Here is a 16,859-nt window from a genome sequence, read left to right as displayed (position 1 = left end):
ACCCGGACCTTCCTGTCGCAGTCAGACTTCTCTGACCACTAGACAAGGCAGGCGGCATGATGCCTGCTAAGGGGGGATTTGTTCCCCCCCATAAAAGTTCAAAGCACTCATGGCCCTGCAATCATGGAGTAATTTTTTAATGTAAGCTTTATGATTCTTGAAAATATACTTTGAATATGAAAATTGCAAAATTAAGCCTCATGTGATCTGCTTCCCTTTGTGATTTAGCATTTCAGACATTTTTAGGAAAATCGCATACTGTATTGCTATTAAGAAGCATTACAAGACAGAAAAACACAAAAATAATTTTAAACTAAGGAAAGATGAAGCATAGCTTCATCTGTCCTTCTGTAGGACTACCAGCAACCCCCCCCCCCCCCATCCAAATGTTTGTGTAAATAATATTATTATTCAATGGATAAAAAGAACAGTTGTGCAGAAGATAAAGGAATTGTATCATTAAAAATCTCAGTATTATGGTTAATTAACAAATTATCTTCATGGATTTAGCAGCAGGCAGCTAATTTGCCTTTTGGTGCTTCCTTGAAATCAAATGAATGGTCCTCCCAAGGTCATCTTTTTATTCCTAACTGGTCCTCTTTAGTCCTCTTTTTAATTGAAAATGGTCTCCTTCCTTTTCTAAAGCTAAAATGTGTTGAGTGCCCTGTACCGTGTTTCTTCCTGAGTGGAGCAGCGTTTGACTTTAGCTCGTCTCTGCAGCTCAATTCTGAGCCCATGAAGCTCCTGCGCAAGTCCTCAAAACTTCACTTTCGAACTCGGCGTCGATGAACTTGGGCGATCATGATGGGCGCATGGGCTGTGTAGGTTTTGATGATGTCATTCTAGGAAGGGCTCTCCGGCCACTTACCGTTTCAGGTCTCCACACGCACGATTTTTTTCTTTTTTCGGAACTTTGCGTTTGGCTACGGTTGCAACTATTGCTCATCTCAACTTCGATTGTTTTGGTTTTAATTGTGTGGAATGTAGGTGCTGCAGTTCGCGTATCAACTAAACGTTCATTTTAATAATAATGCCTCCGAAGAGGCCGCACAGCCAAGTTTTCAAAAAGAATACGCAAAGCTGTTCTCGATTTTAAAAGAATTGAGGAAGTCGGAAAGACATGCACACTTTGGGGTCGTTCCAGACACAAATTGGGTCCGCTTTGTGGCCCCATTCACAAAATAAATATACAAACAACATAATAGGGTAAATCTGGAGCTATCATTTTTTTTCCAACCGGAAAGCTATTGGACCAGCAGCTACGTGTGAAACATAGTCGCCATATTTGGTCATTCACGGGATGGAATCAGACAAGATGCTTAAGTGCTTAAAATTCTAAGAACAAAGCAGAATTGTATTTTTAGACTTATTTATGCGTATGTATTGCACTTATGTCAGGTAGTGTTATTACATGTTTTTAATCAAATAGTAGTGCAGTCGAACCTGTTTATCTCAAACCTGCCTATCTCGAAAACCTCTCTGTGTCGAAGTTTTTCATTTTCCCTGCACATAAAGTATTAATTCAATGTTTTCCCCCATGTTTGTCTTGAATGAAATTTTCTGAAAACCTGCATAACTCGAATTTCGACTTAAGTGTCTTTCTTGAATTCCATCCACAACAATCTTTATTGACTTGAATTTGGAGACAGAAAGCACTTTTCTTAATATTAGCAGTCACATAATCCTCCAGAATTAAAACTTTATGTACAAAAAGCAAGTTTTCCAGCAATTAAATCCATTCTGAAACTGAGAGGAAGGGGACATTGTTGATTAGTAAAATTGCTCCCAAAGTTTTACTTTCGAGTCATTGCTCCAATTACTTATTTTTAGAACTTTTTTCAAAACTTCTGTATCTCGAAGCCTCCATATCTCGAATTTTTCTTATGTGCCGTAAAATTCGAGATAGACAGGTTCGACTGTATTGCATTTAAAAAAAAATGTCCTACTGGCCTGCCTTGTTATAAAAATTCCTGTATGTCCTCTTTTTTTTATTTTCAAAATGTTCCTATATTATTTCGAAAAATTCCTATATTGTTTGCAAAAAAAATCCTATATTTTCCTATATTTTTGTTGGCAAATGTCACTTCTATCCCTGGAGGGGTCAAAGGAATACTGAGAGGGAGGGGGTTAGGTAGGGGGCACCTTTTAAGCTGACTTTTTATTTTGGAACTGCACAATTTATTTTAAGGCCATTATTAATTAATTGACCTTCTCGAAAGCATTCAGGACACGACCTTGAAAATCGTGGGGATATACTCCTTCCTTCCAGTTTAAGCTTCATTTTTTATTTTTATGAAATAATAATGTGAGAAAAATTAAAAATATACACACTTATTAAGTCAATTCTTCAATCTTTAAACATGTGAATTAATCAATTTTATCATTTATTGATCAAATGTTAATTTTGAACTTTGAAAAATTCAAAAGTAAAGGGGAAAGCCCCTTTGCTTTTGAAAGTAAGGGAGCAATTACGCCCCTCCCCTTACGAACCGCCTATGGATGGTAAGGAAACCGTTTATTTTTATGGAGTGTACTTAATTGATGCAAACCTAAAATTTTGAATTTTCTAACACTACCATAGTAATCGTTTGATATAAATAATTAAATCATTTTACTTTAAGTAATATTATTATAAAATAAACTCTATTTTTATTTTTTTTAAAGCTTATGTAGATGTGTTCTTAGCCAAAATTTATTTAAGTTCTTCTTTCATTCTATAATATAGTGTATATTCCATTTGTTTTCTTGTGCAAAAATTGATGTACATTTACCATTCTATTTAACTATGGTGAATTTATGTAGTCAATTCTCTCAAATACACTGACCCAAATTGCACATTAGTCTACAATCTAATGTAAGATTTCCATGTACAAATAATGGAACAACCAGTACACAATATTGTACTCAGAAAGGTTTTTCAGAGAGGATCCTGTATTGGAAGTGTATCAGGATAAGTAAGGCTGTTAATACAGTATACTCTCGATATCTCAAACTTCGATATTTCAAAAACTTTGATATGACAAAAAATTATTTTTCCCCCTTGATTTTGCATATTTATTTAAAGTTATTTTTCATTCTTATGTCAAAGAATTTTTGATCAAAACCTAGTTATGTCGAATATTTTTCAAAGTCAAATACAATTTGTTTGGAATTAATTTTCTCAGAAAAACCAGTTTATTGTCTAGAAGAAAATTGAGGAATGTTTCCAAAAATGTCTCACACCCTTCATAATTTCAGGGTTTAGGAATCACTCGAAGAAGCTTATCTACTGTCCCTTTCATTCTAGAGCCCAGAGGTGTCGGAACATGTAAGTCCTGAGAAGCCTAAAAAATCTACTTAAATCTTTTCGCCCCCTTCTCACATCATTTTGTTGAGCCTTTTGACTTTAATTTACCCTCTGTAAAAAGGGGAGATGAACAGAAAACCACTTTAGAGACAATGGTGTAATTCTTTATGCAACTTCTTTTGTTCCGGGGTGCTCGAAACTTGTTTGAAACCGTTCTGCAGTTTTGGTAATCCCAATCTTTCATAAGTTTAGTCAAGCTAAATCACTACATTTTGCTACCTCACTAGGGCGTTCTTTTTTATTATTTTTTTATCTACTATTTTTGGCTCATTTTAAAAATAAAAATTTTTGTTATTGTATTAAGACTTTTTTTCAATTTTCATTACATGTTTCCACATATTTTTAGTTATTGTAACTAATTTTTTGAATATTATTTTATTATAATTAAGACCTTTAATTTTTTTTAACCATCCCTTTGACTTTCCGATATCGAGAGTATACTGTATAATTCCTCTGAAGTACTATTTTGTGTCATTTGGAGGTTGTCCAGATTTGTAATTCCCCTCTGGGTTAAGCCTTGCCTGCATATGAACAAAATGTGCTGGTGATGTAGTCAGTTGTGTTCCATTAGAACTTCTGCCCTTTTAATTCGGCAAAGTTATACTTGCTTTTTTTTTTAAATTATACTTGCTTTCCCATTGGTTAGAGGGACAAGCTTTTTAATCGTGACTAAAAATAAAAATGATAAATATTAACTCACAATTCTGATTAGCTTTAGGAGGTGCTGCAATCTCTGGCTAATGGTGACTGAAAGAGGTGAAACAAACAAATGCTGTAACTATAACCTGCTTTTCAGTTGGTGAATGACAATAACTTTCCATCGTGTGATGGATTTTCTGTTCTATTCTTTCAAAATTACATTACCTCCCCCCCCCCCCAAAAAAAAAATGTCTGAAACCTATATTCTACCACAAAGGGAAAATGTGGAGCAGAATATTTTACCTTTTTTGGTTGTTTCTTAAATCACTGTGAGGTAGCTCATTTAAACTCTAGAGTTGCAAATGATAAAGTTAATTTTTAAAGTTAACTGCAAAGCTGAACTTTCACTAGCATAAATTTGTAGTTTGTTGGCTTTTGAAACTTTTCAAATAACAAATGTTTTCAAGGCTCTCTTTGATTCAAGTCATCAGCAAAAGCTTTTTTATTTTTTTTCACCACATTCATTGTTTAATCTTCATTTCATCTCATCAAAAGTGATGGTTATTTCAGAGCAAGAACATTTCAAATGCAGCACCACTGACTGACACTGGCACCTCTTCAGAGGAAGACATGAGTCTGTTCACGGAATCGTCTGTATTCGAGGAGAGGGACAAGAGGGAGACTCCGGCCAGCTTTCAGCTTGGAATTCACAATGAATGCATCCTGTTGCCCAATGGAAGCAGAACCTGTTTTGATGATGGCCAAACAAATCCTCTGCAGTGGCAGGAGAAGAAGGAAAGACTGGATGGAATGATCAAGAAACTTAGGCAAAAACTAGAGGAACTTAAGGTATATTAATTGATTAAGTGTTTATATAAAACCGCTCGTTAATTGTTAGATTTAGAATTTATGTTTTTACTTCCTTTTACAAAAAAGGAAGTATTGTATTAACAAAAATATTTTCACTCAAAAATCGGTCTTAATTTCCATTTTTCTCACCCCACAATGAATGTTGAGTTTTTTTTCGACCCGACCACACGTGGAACCTACAGACACCCGAAATATCTATTTTGACGACCCCCGAGTTAATTACAACAAATTTTCTCATGACGTCCGTTTGTACGTATGTATGTGCATATGTGTGTATGTTCGTATGTATCTCGCATAACTCAAAAGCGGTATGTCCTAGAAAGTTGAAATTTGGTACCTAGACTCCTAGTGGGGTCTAGTTGTGCACCTTCCTTTTCGGTTGCATTCGGATGTTCCTAAGGGAGGGGGGGCTTTTGCCCCTTTTTGGGGGAAATCATTGTTAATTTGAATGTAAACTCAAGTTGTGTTATAATTTGTCGGATACTTGGCAATATATCGCCGGTCTTTTGGTAGCCAAGTTTTGTTGCCAACTTGGTGACAAATTTGGCGATTTTTTTAAAATATAAATTTGGTTTCAATTTGGCCACTGTTGGTGATATTTAGAGAGTAAATAATTAAATCACATTAAAGTTGCCAATAATGGGGAAATGACATTAAATTGGAGTAAAAGGAAATCTTGTGATGCACACATCAGCTCGTTTATTTTCTTGTATATACTACTAAAGGAAGTATTATATTCATGAAAATTTCTCTCTCAAACTTTCGACATAATCCATTTTTATCATCCCTCAATTAGTTTCGACTAGTTTTCCATCATGTCCGTTCTTTCAGACTTGGTGAACCATTCTTCCTTTTTGCACTGATGAAAGGGCTTGTTTTTGATAGCCTTGAAACTGCTGTTTGTTGAGTTTTTAACTCTTTGTAATGCTCTTTTTTTGTGCTGGTATGCAGGTTGTCGTATTTTACTCATACATTTCTTTGTGCTTAAACTATTTTTCCTAGTGGAACAATAATCAATGCAACTTTAGTACCACTCAACTAAAAAAAAGATTTAGATCTGGTTATGATGTTTAACGTTTTTTAAATTTAGAGCAATTGTATCAATTTAGTGAATTGAAAAATTATCCAGTGATCAAAAATATATGTATGTTTCCAAGTACAATTTTTTGCTTCTTCTTAATATTAAAGTAAAAAATCCCTGTGCTGCCAAACTACACCAAAAACTACTTTTCACACAGTTGAATTTTCTCATTCCTTAAAAAATCTTCATTTTTACATGGTATAAATATCCGATAAGGAAATGGGTAAATATTTTTTAAAGAATCTATATAAATAAAACAGAGAATATATATGTATATATTTATGTATATATATATACATGTGTGTATATACGTTCCCTATGCAAATCCACAGTTTTCGTCGAATCTTGGCCAAATTTGGCAGGAAGGTTCCTGGGCACCCGAGAAGGAACAGAGGGTGGTTTTCATACGCCAAAAAAGTACCCACCCGTTCGAATTTTAATTTTAGTGTCCAAAAATGGCATTAAATGGGTCTTTTTACCCGAAATAATTATCCGATTTTCTTAATTCAGGTCCCATATGAAAGCCCGCGAAAAATACCCCTGAAATTTATATTTTTCCTCCAAATTGAAAAAAAAAAAGCAAGGCTGCAAAATCACTGGGAAATAGTTAAAAGCATTTTTAAGCATAATATAGAATAGCATTTTCATGTGGGAAAATTATCGTTTGTGCGATTTCATTCTAAATTTGTGTGGATAAAACCATTCAGAAGGTTGCCACTTTTTTTTTCTTGACTGTGACTAAATAAAATTTGTTTTTGTTTTCCGGTAAAAATTTCTCTTTTTGATTATTTTGTGACGATTTATCTTCTTTCTTTCTCCCCCCCCCCTTTTTTTTTTGTACTGCCAGCAGGAAGTTAATCAGGAAACTTGCATTTAATTTGTTCAGGATTTTTTTAAGTGCCGTTTCCTTTCTTTAAAAATAATATTTTGATGGGAAACTTTACATTATTTTTTTTCTCCCCAATTGAAGCCTGTTTGTTGAACATGTGTCACTTGATGTAACGTTTATTTTCGAGGTACACCGTGCAAAGGCGGGCGATGCAGAAAGAAAAGCATAATTACAGAATACAACTTCTTCTTCGAACAATCTTTGATTCCAGACAGTTGGAATTCTATTGCCCATTTAGTCTCCTACAAAAGTGTCAAGCAGATATAAAACTGAAGTCTGGTCTCTTTTATGCAAATTCAGTTAAATATACTCTGTTTTGTAAATCACCTGATTTTTCCTTTTCGGCAATCTCATGCCTGTGATAAGTGTTGCTACACAGTATTATCCAGAAAAACTTTTTAATTGAAACCTACCTGGGGTTTTAACTTTGCACACGTTTCACTCAAAGCTTTAAAAAATCTGCTTACGTTCCTTTGCTTTTCATTGTCACATGTTAACTCCTCAATGCATTATTCAATTCACCTCTATTGTTTAAGTGACTGTTTTACTCAATCTGATGAATGTGAGTGATACTCTCTTTTTTTATTATTTTCCTTTAATTTTATTGCATGAAGTAAAAAAAAAATATATTTAAAATAAAAAATGCTCAGTTCTGTTTTATATTACATTGGATACTGTTTTTTCTTCACCCTCACTCAGTAAGTTATGTGCAAGAGCTTTTACTACTATGTTTTTACTTTGCAGGTTATTAGAAAACAATTAAAGAAAACTAAGCCTAGTGCACATAAGAACTACTTTAGCACAGATTTGTATGATTTGAATCCTTTCAATCCTGCTTGTGTTTGTGACCCACAAGATCAGATCCAAATAAGGTATTTCTTACTCAATGAAAATTTTATTCTTCTCTTAAAATTTAGAACAATTGCAATCATCTAACTTTATTTAGGAAAGTATGAATATTATTATCAGATCTAGTGAATTTTCATATCACCTTCCTGATTTTGTATAAAAGTACTCTTGAACTTTTATGAGTTTAGAAATTCTTCTTAATGTGAACATGTTCAAAATTATGACTGAGAAAATTAAAAAGGTGTTTTATAATGTACCATGATTTCAGTGTTGGAATTTTGTTCTTTTTAATTTATGTTACCTTGACTGCTAAATGTCTTACGTATTTTGCAAAAATTTATATATATATATACTTGGCTTTTTAGTTTTGCTGCGTTGCGCATCTATGAGCTCTTGATGTGGTCTTTTCAATATTTTTCACTTTTATTATTATTATTATTATATATATATATATATATATATATATATATATATATATATATATATATATATATATATATAGTTTTATTAATGCAACAATAAGAAAGATAAATCGTAATAGATTGTCGTCTGCGTGTTTCTCGTGATTTTAATTGTATGGAAATGATCGGAAATATTATTTCAATGAATTAAAATTTTTAACTGTTGCCGTCTTATGTTTTTTAATAAATAAAATATTTGTAATTAATTCAAGTAAGGCTTTTAAAGTAACTTTCAATTTTCGCTCCTTGCTTTGCTTTTACAATAATTCAGACATTGGGATGGTCGTCAAGTTTTTGCATGTGTCATTTTGTTTTTGTTAGGAATATTGCTTCCTCGTCAAGCATGGGGAGGGATCAGAAAAAGGAAAAATATAGAAGAAAGTTTCGTGATGGCCACAACATACTAGTTCTTCTTGGTATATATATATATATATATATATATATATATATATATATACCAAGAAGAACTAGTATGTTGTGGCCATCACGAAACTTTCTTCTATATTTTTCCTTTTTCTGATCCCTCCCCATGCTTGACGAGGAAGCAATATTCCTAACAAAAACAAAATGACACATGCAAAAACTTGACGACCATCCCAATGTCTGAATTATTGTAAAAGCAAAGCAAGGAGCGAAAATTGAAAGTTACTTTAAAAGCCTTAAGGGGATATCACACGAGAGAAATTACAGGACATCGCAACCGCAATAGCAACCGTAACGCTATCCGGAACTGGTTTTTCTACTCATTTCCACAAACGATTGCTCCAAAATTCTCGTGTGCTATGGAAATTTGCAGTTGCTCGTATAGGGGCAAACTTTTTCCTCCGCTAGAAAAAAATTGCCTTTAATTCTGGGCAAGTTACGAAGGAACCAATCAGGGCGCTGGGATTTCGTGACGTCAGGCAGCGTCACTGTAAAATACATTTGCAATCGTGGCGACAGAAATGTGGGAATTCCTTTTTATTGTTCTATTTATTTTATGTTTCAAAAATTTTCAGTTACACTTTAAACAAGAAGTTCCGTCTAGAACTAGACGAGCCTACTTTCCCGTATACCCATACTACTTTCTAGTACCTGATCAATATTCTCAAAAATAGTTAAAATCGCAAATTTTTTCAAACATATTTTTTTAAATATTTTAAGCTGATTTCTAGGAATAAAATATTCCTTACTTTTCTTCAAAAAAACGAACAAATAAAATAGCAGCACTTTTTAAACAAAGCAGCTAATACACTTCTTTCCATTAAAAAATTTTTTTAACAGCTTTCAAAACGAAAAAATAGTAATAAGTTCATTAAAATAAATACATCATATAAAAAAAAATCGTTTCTTTTTCCCCTGTTGCCGAAAATAATTTTTTAAACGAATTAATGCACTTACCAAAATAAAAAAAAAAACAATAAAATGTCAACTTAAAGAAATAATTTTCATTGTCAAAAAAAAAAAAAAAAAATCGTCTGCGCATATTTTTCGAGTTTATTCACCGAAAACTAAATACCTAAATTAAAACTTTAGCGTCAAAATAAAAACAAATCATATCAACAATAATTATTTCACAGTTAAAACCACAGCAGCGGAGTCGGAGTCGGAGTCAATCTCATTTTGGGATAAAAGAGTCGGAGTCGAATATCCAAGAATCGGAGTCAGTCATTTGTCCTCCGTGTATAAATGTTTGCCAAAGCTACGAAGTCAGAGTCGAAGTCGGGGAGTCGGAGTCTGATTAATTGTCGGGAACAGGAGTCAGAGTCGGTGTCAGGTCCCCCTAAATTCTCGGAGTCGGAGTCGGGAGTAGGTCGTCAAGAGCTATTTCCAACAAAGTTTGTTTGAAGTAAATCCGCCTTCAAGTACGGAATCTACATTGACTTTCAGTTTCCCCGTAGGCGCTAATGTTAAGGGATTTGAACTGTTCAAAATTGAACGGAAAATTGTTCAAATCAAAAATATATCTTATATACAAGTTTTTTATCAAAAGCTTTTTCCTACAAAGTTTGTTTGAAGCAAATTCGCCTCACAGTTCGGAATTGCTTTGAATTTCCCCGTAGGCGCTAATGTTAAGTTTTTTTGAACTGTTCAAAATTGAACAAAAAATAGTTCAAATCAAAAAGTGAAATATGGGAATGAGGTGTCCTCGCCGAGATCTTTCGAACAAAAAAAAGTTTGTTCGAATCGGACTATTCATTCAAAAGTTATTAGGGGGGGGACAGACAGACAGACCGACAGACAGACAGACAGACCGACAGACAGACAGACAGACCGACAGACAGACAGACCGACAGACAGACCGACAGAGATTTTTCCCCATCTCAATACCCTACTTTCCAATTTTTAATTTTTCAATATTTATTTAATTATTTTATTTATTTTTGACTTTTTTTTGTTTTTCACGATATTTTTAAGATGCATTAAGCCTTCTTTCATGCTTTTTTCTTCTTTTTCTGACTTTTACTGGGAAAGTAGGCTAAAAAGGATGAGCGACATTTAATCTTTGGTTTTGCATCTGATTTTGAATTTAAATTGCTACTTATATGTTAACATCAGTGCGAATTTTATGCATTTCTTAATTTATATTGGTGTTTTTCGTTTCATTAGGTTTTTGAAAATTGTTTTGCACAAATGTTACAATGGGGTCGTTTCTAAAATTTTAAACGTATTTTTTTCTGAAAGAGCATGTTTAAAAACATAGGATCTGACCATTTTTTAAATAACTTGTTTTTGTTTAATATTTTTAAAAAATTACTTAAATCGTGGCGCTTTCATTGTTTACATTTCTGTCGTGTGACGTCACAAATGATGAAATGCCATTCGTGTTGACATTCACAGAGCAAAATATTTAATTCGCATCTTTACTTACGTGTATTTGTAACGTCGTCAAGACGCTTGTTTGAAAAATCGGACATTTAAAAAAATTAATTAAAAAATAACGGTTGGGAAAATAAAAGTATTTTTGGGTCCAAGTTTTTTTTTTTTGCTTATTCTATCAATTTTAGTGATAAAAGTACTACTTTTGACTGGAGGAAGCCGCCCCATTCTGATACTTGAACAATTACAGTAAATTTTTTCCTTGAAAAAGTTACGTGAAAATTCCTTTTTAAAAATCATAGCATTGAAGCTGTACTTTTCTTTTTTAATTCAAACTGATGGGTACATACAGTATGTACCATTTGAAAATACTTAAAATGTAGGAGAATGTGAGGCAAAGTGAAATGGTGAAATATTTACTCTACTTTTAGCTCCACCTATTTAGTAATATTTTGACTGTGTAGTAACACATGTACTCTATTCTAGTCAAGAAGAATAATCCCTCTGAAAATCAAAGAATATGATAATACAAAGAATTTTTTAAAAATGATACGCACATTGTAATATTTTGTTTAGATGTCAAAAATTATGTTTGGCATTATTAAATGATAAAGTTATTTTTATTAACATTTGAAATATTGATTGAGACGTACTAATATTCAATGCAGTGTTAATTTGCTCAGTATTAAGCTTTTTGTATTATAAATGCTTGTATAGCTTGCATAAATGCGCATCATTGTTTCATTACATTTTTTTAAAGCGTCACTTTATTTTTAAATGTCTGGAACTATTTTAATAAACTCGACCACAGATTTTCCTGTGTGCAATATGTATCTAGTGGCGTTATATTTGTGTAAGTTAAAGTGTTAGCTCACCTCCAATCTATTTATGAACTCGAAGTTTAAAAAAATAATTATGAAAGGCCTATTGATCAGAGTTTGCTGGCTTTTTTTTTTATTTGTCATGTTTGTTTTTAGCTATGAATTTAGGTATAATTTGTTAGAATTAAAATTTCTTCTTACCTGTCAATAAGTGACTAATAATTCCTATCTAAAATTAAGATTTAATTTAGTAGTTATGGGAAAAAATAAGCCTAGAGAAGTCATATATTCTGTATGTCTTCCTTAAATGTAACAAGAGTATCACTTTAAATCAAACATTCAATTAATAGTAATAAAAGTTTTCTGTTTTTCTGAAATTTTCACCATAAGTTCTACAAATTAATGTTAAAACTCAAATATGAATTTAACAGGAGGAGCTTTGGTGACTGCATGAAATAATAATTGATGCTCTAGCTCTGAAATCATTGCCTTGATCATTTCCCCCTTTTTTTTTTTTTTTTTTGCCATCTTTTCACAAATCCACATACAATTAAAGCTGCATTAAGTATTCGATTACTAATTTCATCCATAAGTGTCGAATTAACGCGACGCAGCGTGATAACCAAATGCGGAATTGACGAAAAGCGATGAACAAGCGCAAGCACATGGATGTACGCTAAAAAATGGTAGCCCCCGTTGTGAGCAAATCGAGCAACCGTCCGAGCAACCGGCAGTAACCCTATAGGCAACTTCCCGCCCGAAAAACCAGTTCCAGATAGCGTTGACGGTTCCTATTGCGGTTGCGATGTCCCGTAATTTCTCTCGTGTGATATCCCCTTTACTTGAATTAATTACAAATATTTTATTTATTAAAAAACATAAGACGGCAACAGTTAAAAATTTTAATTCATTGAAATAATATTTCCGATCATTTCCATACAATTAAAATCACGAGAAACACGCAGACGACAATCTATTACGATTTATCTTTCTTATTGTTGCATTAATAAAACTATTTTTATTCGCAAAAAAAAAAAAATCAACACCTCTTGGAGCGATTGGAGTCAAAATTGAACCAAAGCCTGTTTACGTATGGATTCACATATATTCCAAATTTCAAACAGAACGTAGCATTACTTCTTGAGATAGGGCACTCACAATGGAAAAAAAGAACGGGCGATTGCGCTACCCCCCTTTTTAGCTGTTGACACCAAAATAAAATCAGCTCTTATACCCACTAAGGGCTACTTGTCAAAAAATTTTTGTTTGATTCCGTTCGTTATTTCTTGAGATACAGCAGTCACAATTCACGACAAAAAACGTTCTATAACTCAACCCCCAATTTGAGCTATTGACACCAAAATTGAATCAGCACCTGCTCCAGTTAGGGGCAACATATGGACCAAATTTTGTTCGATTCCGCCAGTTACTTCCTGAGGAATAGCAATCACGCATAACTCAAAAAAGTCCCATTGCTCCACCCCCCTTGGAGGAATTCGCGCCAAAAACCAATGGGCACAAGTTCACATAGGGTCACATATGTGTACCAAATTTCGTTCAATTTCATGCGATAGTTTTTGCTGTAGAGCGGCCACAAAAAACTGGTCACACACAGACTTGACACACACACACACATACATACATACACACACACATACACACACACACACAGACAGACAGACATTTTCCAAAAATAGTCGAAATGGACTCAGCACACCTCAAAACGTTCGAATCCTTCGAAATTCGAAAATTTGCACGAATCCAATACTTTCTTCTATATATTAGACTAGCAAAAATACCCGGCGTTGCCTGGGTCAGTAATAATTATGAGAAACAATCGTTACTTGCCCTTGTTTTCTGTTTTAAGCGAAAGAATTTAAAACAAACCTTTTTGACGTGATTAAAAATCGAGCTTCTTCCTTACTCCTTAAACTAAAATAGCAATAAGTATAAAGAACTAAATAGTATTCAATTAGAAACGAAAGCACGACATTTAAGCATATACAAATTTGAAGAATTTCCGAAATATGAAATTAAACTTTACATATTTAAAAAGATTTATCTGTTAGTACTTTTTTTTTTAACTAAAACCTTCTCTGTATGGCTATTGATGTACGAACTGTTTTAAAAAATGCAGCCGCCCGTGTTCCCCTTACACTTGCTTTAGTTATTAGATACTTTTGGTAAAAAAAAAAAAAAAAACGGTTTCATCCGAAATATTTCCAAAGTAAGTAGTGAAATTTGGCGATTGTTTGAAATCGTGCAAAAAGAAAAATTAATGGAAGTTTTTGTGCGGTTTATGGATTTGCTTATTTAGTTGTTGAATTATTTTACACAGTATTTTTTTTTTTCAAGTATCTTTGATTGGCGCTATTTTGTTTATATGGTGAAAGCTGAGAAACATTATTACGTAGTCTTTGGGCACAAAAACAGCGACAGTGGAAAAAAACTGCCAAATGCATCAGCTACTGAAATCTTTCTGAAAAAATTCTGGCGATATTTCTGCTGGTTGGTTGGATATAGTGAGCAAGTGTTCAATCAGCTTAAATAATAATAATAAACCATTAATTACATAAGTTCCGTTTAAAAGTAAAATAATCAGCGAAATTCATTTATTTTTAGCCAATCTTGCGGAAAAACGTTACTTTAAGATTTGACTTGAGAAAAGCCTCAAAAAGTCGGACGAAACGCAAAAATATTCAACAATACAATAATTCTTGGGAGTTGAGATGACACACTAAATAATGACTTGGGTTGATGAAAGCCTTCGAACAGGGAACAAGAAAGCTCATAACTCGTTTTTTATACAACTTAGAAACTTCGAACCGATGGTATCTTCAGCAGAAAAATTTGCGCTTTCGATGGACATATAATGTTAATATGTTAACGTTTTTTTTCACCCCCATATTGGGGCATTTATGCGAAAATTGGGACTAAAATTGGAATAAAAAGGAAACTATCAATCGGATTTTTTTCGAACTGGTCTATAAACCTTCCCAGTACCAAACTGAACAAACGGTGAAAGTTTCAGCCAAATCTGCCGGGTAGTTTCTGAGATCTTAGGGAACAAATTTACCAAACTCCATTTTTATATATTAAGATATAGAAGAAAGTAAAAATTGAGAAAAATTGATTCTTTCTTCTATTCTTTTCATTAACTTTGTAAGTACATGTGTAACATATGGTGAATTTTATCAAACAAAATACAAAATTATTTTGTAAACTTTGTCTGGGTTAATTTGCACAAAGCATTGGCTTCAAGAAAACTTGAAGCAAAAAAGGGAAGGGAAAGTAAAGAGAAAGAAGTATGTCTATATTTATAGTAATTCTTTTATTTACAACACACAAAATTACAAACTTGAATAAATAAAAAAATAAAATACTGCATTACAATAAGTACAATTATTACATAAGTAAAGCAATACATTTTTCTAATAAACGTTCAAATAAAGCATTTGAAAGTTTTAGAATTGCTAAATAAATTGAAGTTTACTATTTTATTTTTTTTTAATTTGAGGTTAGTTTCCTTACTATTATATCAAAATGTGATCAATCGCAGTCAACTTTTAAAGTTGGTATGTGGTGAAAATCAGTCTAACAGTGAGATCTTGGCTATAGCTTTAATATAGTTTGTATCTATGAGCTAGATTTTTTTTTTTTTTTTTTTTTTCAGATCTTTAGGCGATAAAACTAATTTCTTTGTACTTTTCAAAAATAATGAGAAGTTGGTGCTCAGGAATTGCGTTTACTACAAAATGTAATAATTTTGAAATTAAGAACTGTTTATCAGTATATCAAAACTTAGTTCCTTTGTGTGATACTCTTGTTTTGTCATGGATACTTGCAAGCAGGGATATTTTCCCCTTTACAAAAATTCTGCAATAAATCTCGCCAAACAGAGGTATTAGAACAATACTACAAATGTAGGAGGGGGATTAAAGAATCATGAAGTAAAAATAAATAATTATATTAGTTATATTTCATAATTTTATAACTAAATACCAGGATATTTTTCAAAGAAAGGTTTCCATTAGTCTAAGTAGTTTTTATATTTTATCCTTTTGGAAAGAATGATGCTGTTAGATGGATTAAATATAATATACAGTGGAATCCGCTTAATTGGACTACCAGTTAATCGGACCAGCCGCTTATTCAAAAAACAAAAAATGTTTTGTTGTAAAATACGTAATTTACATTTCATTAGAATTTTTAATGACCGATTAGTACTTTTTATCTCGTATTTTTTCGCCCTCACATTTTTAGTTACTTCTGGTTATTGAATTGAATTGATACTGACTGGAAGGAATAATTAAAACACTATTGGTCTAAACGCGTTGTTGAAAGAGTGTAAACATATTATTCGCTTTATTTTAACTTATTTTGTAATGGAAAAATTTCTTAAACAGCAATTTTTCTTCTTTGTATGCTCACCATACATATGTGGCTCACAATAATCATAAGGGCATTTAAATGTTTTGTGTTTATCATGTTCGGTCGAGCTTCACAGGTCCCGTTCCCTTAATTGGACCAGCCGGTTATTAGGTCCAAAATGGCCCAGTCCCAACGTGGTCCTATTAACTGGAATCGACTGTAGTTAAACATGATTTCTTGTTGTCAGGTTTATTTAAAAAATTTTGTTTTAGCGACTATTTTCTTTAATTATCTTTAATATTCATCATTTAAGGCAGCAGTTGAAAGACGAGCGTCGACAGAGGCGAGAAGATTTGAAGAGGGAAAGGCAGTTACGCAAAGAGGAGCACTTGAAGAAACTGGGCAGGAAATTGAGACGCAAAACCAAGTTTGAGAATATGACCTGCAATGCAGAAAAGATGAATTGCTTCACTCAAGATAATAATCACTGGAAGACTCCACCTCTGTGGACAGGTAAAAATGTTTAGGTTCTTTACCTTACCAAACTAATAGCATTTTCTTGCTTATTAGCACTCATCAGCCCAACATAGGAGTGACTGATCTGGAGGTGGAAAACCTCTTACGGAAGCCAAGAGTGCCAAACAAACTGGTAGCTAATACAGAATTAGCACTGATCAGACATGTGACCTAAGCAATGGTTTGGTTCAACTCTAATATTGAAGGCAAATGCTAT

The 16,859-nt window shown here is 32.9% G+C and overlaps 1 protein-coding gene across 1 annotated transcript in view; it reads left to right on the top strand.

Annotated features, from left to right (window-relative positions):
* LOC129230286 (putative extracellular sulfatase Sulf-1 homolog) overlaps positions 1–16,859 on the top strand; it is a 55,832-nt gene that overhangs the window by 29,523 nt on the left and 9,450 nt on the right. Inside the window, 3 exon segments of the mRNA XM_054864685.1 lie at positions 4,556–4,834; positions 7,570–7,697; positions 16,440–16,639. Of these exon segments, the coding sequence (XP_054720660.1) occupies positions 4,556–4,834; positions 7,570–7,697; positions 16,440–16,639 (607 nt within the window).

Source organism: Uloborus diversus, chromosome 9, assembly GCF_026930045.1.
Source record: "Uloborus diversus isolate 005 chromosome 9, Udiv.v.3.1, whole genome shotgun sequence".
Lineage (NCBI taxonomy): Eukaryota > Metazoa > Arthropoda > Arachnida > Araneae > Uloboridae > Uloborus > Uloborus diversus.
The sequence above is the reverse complement of the archived record's forward strand: the minus strand, read 5'-3'. Positions and strand labels throughout refer to the sequence as shown.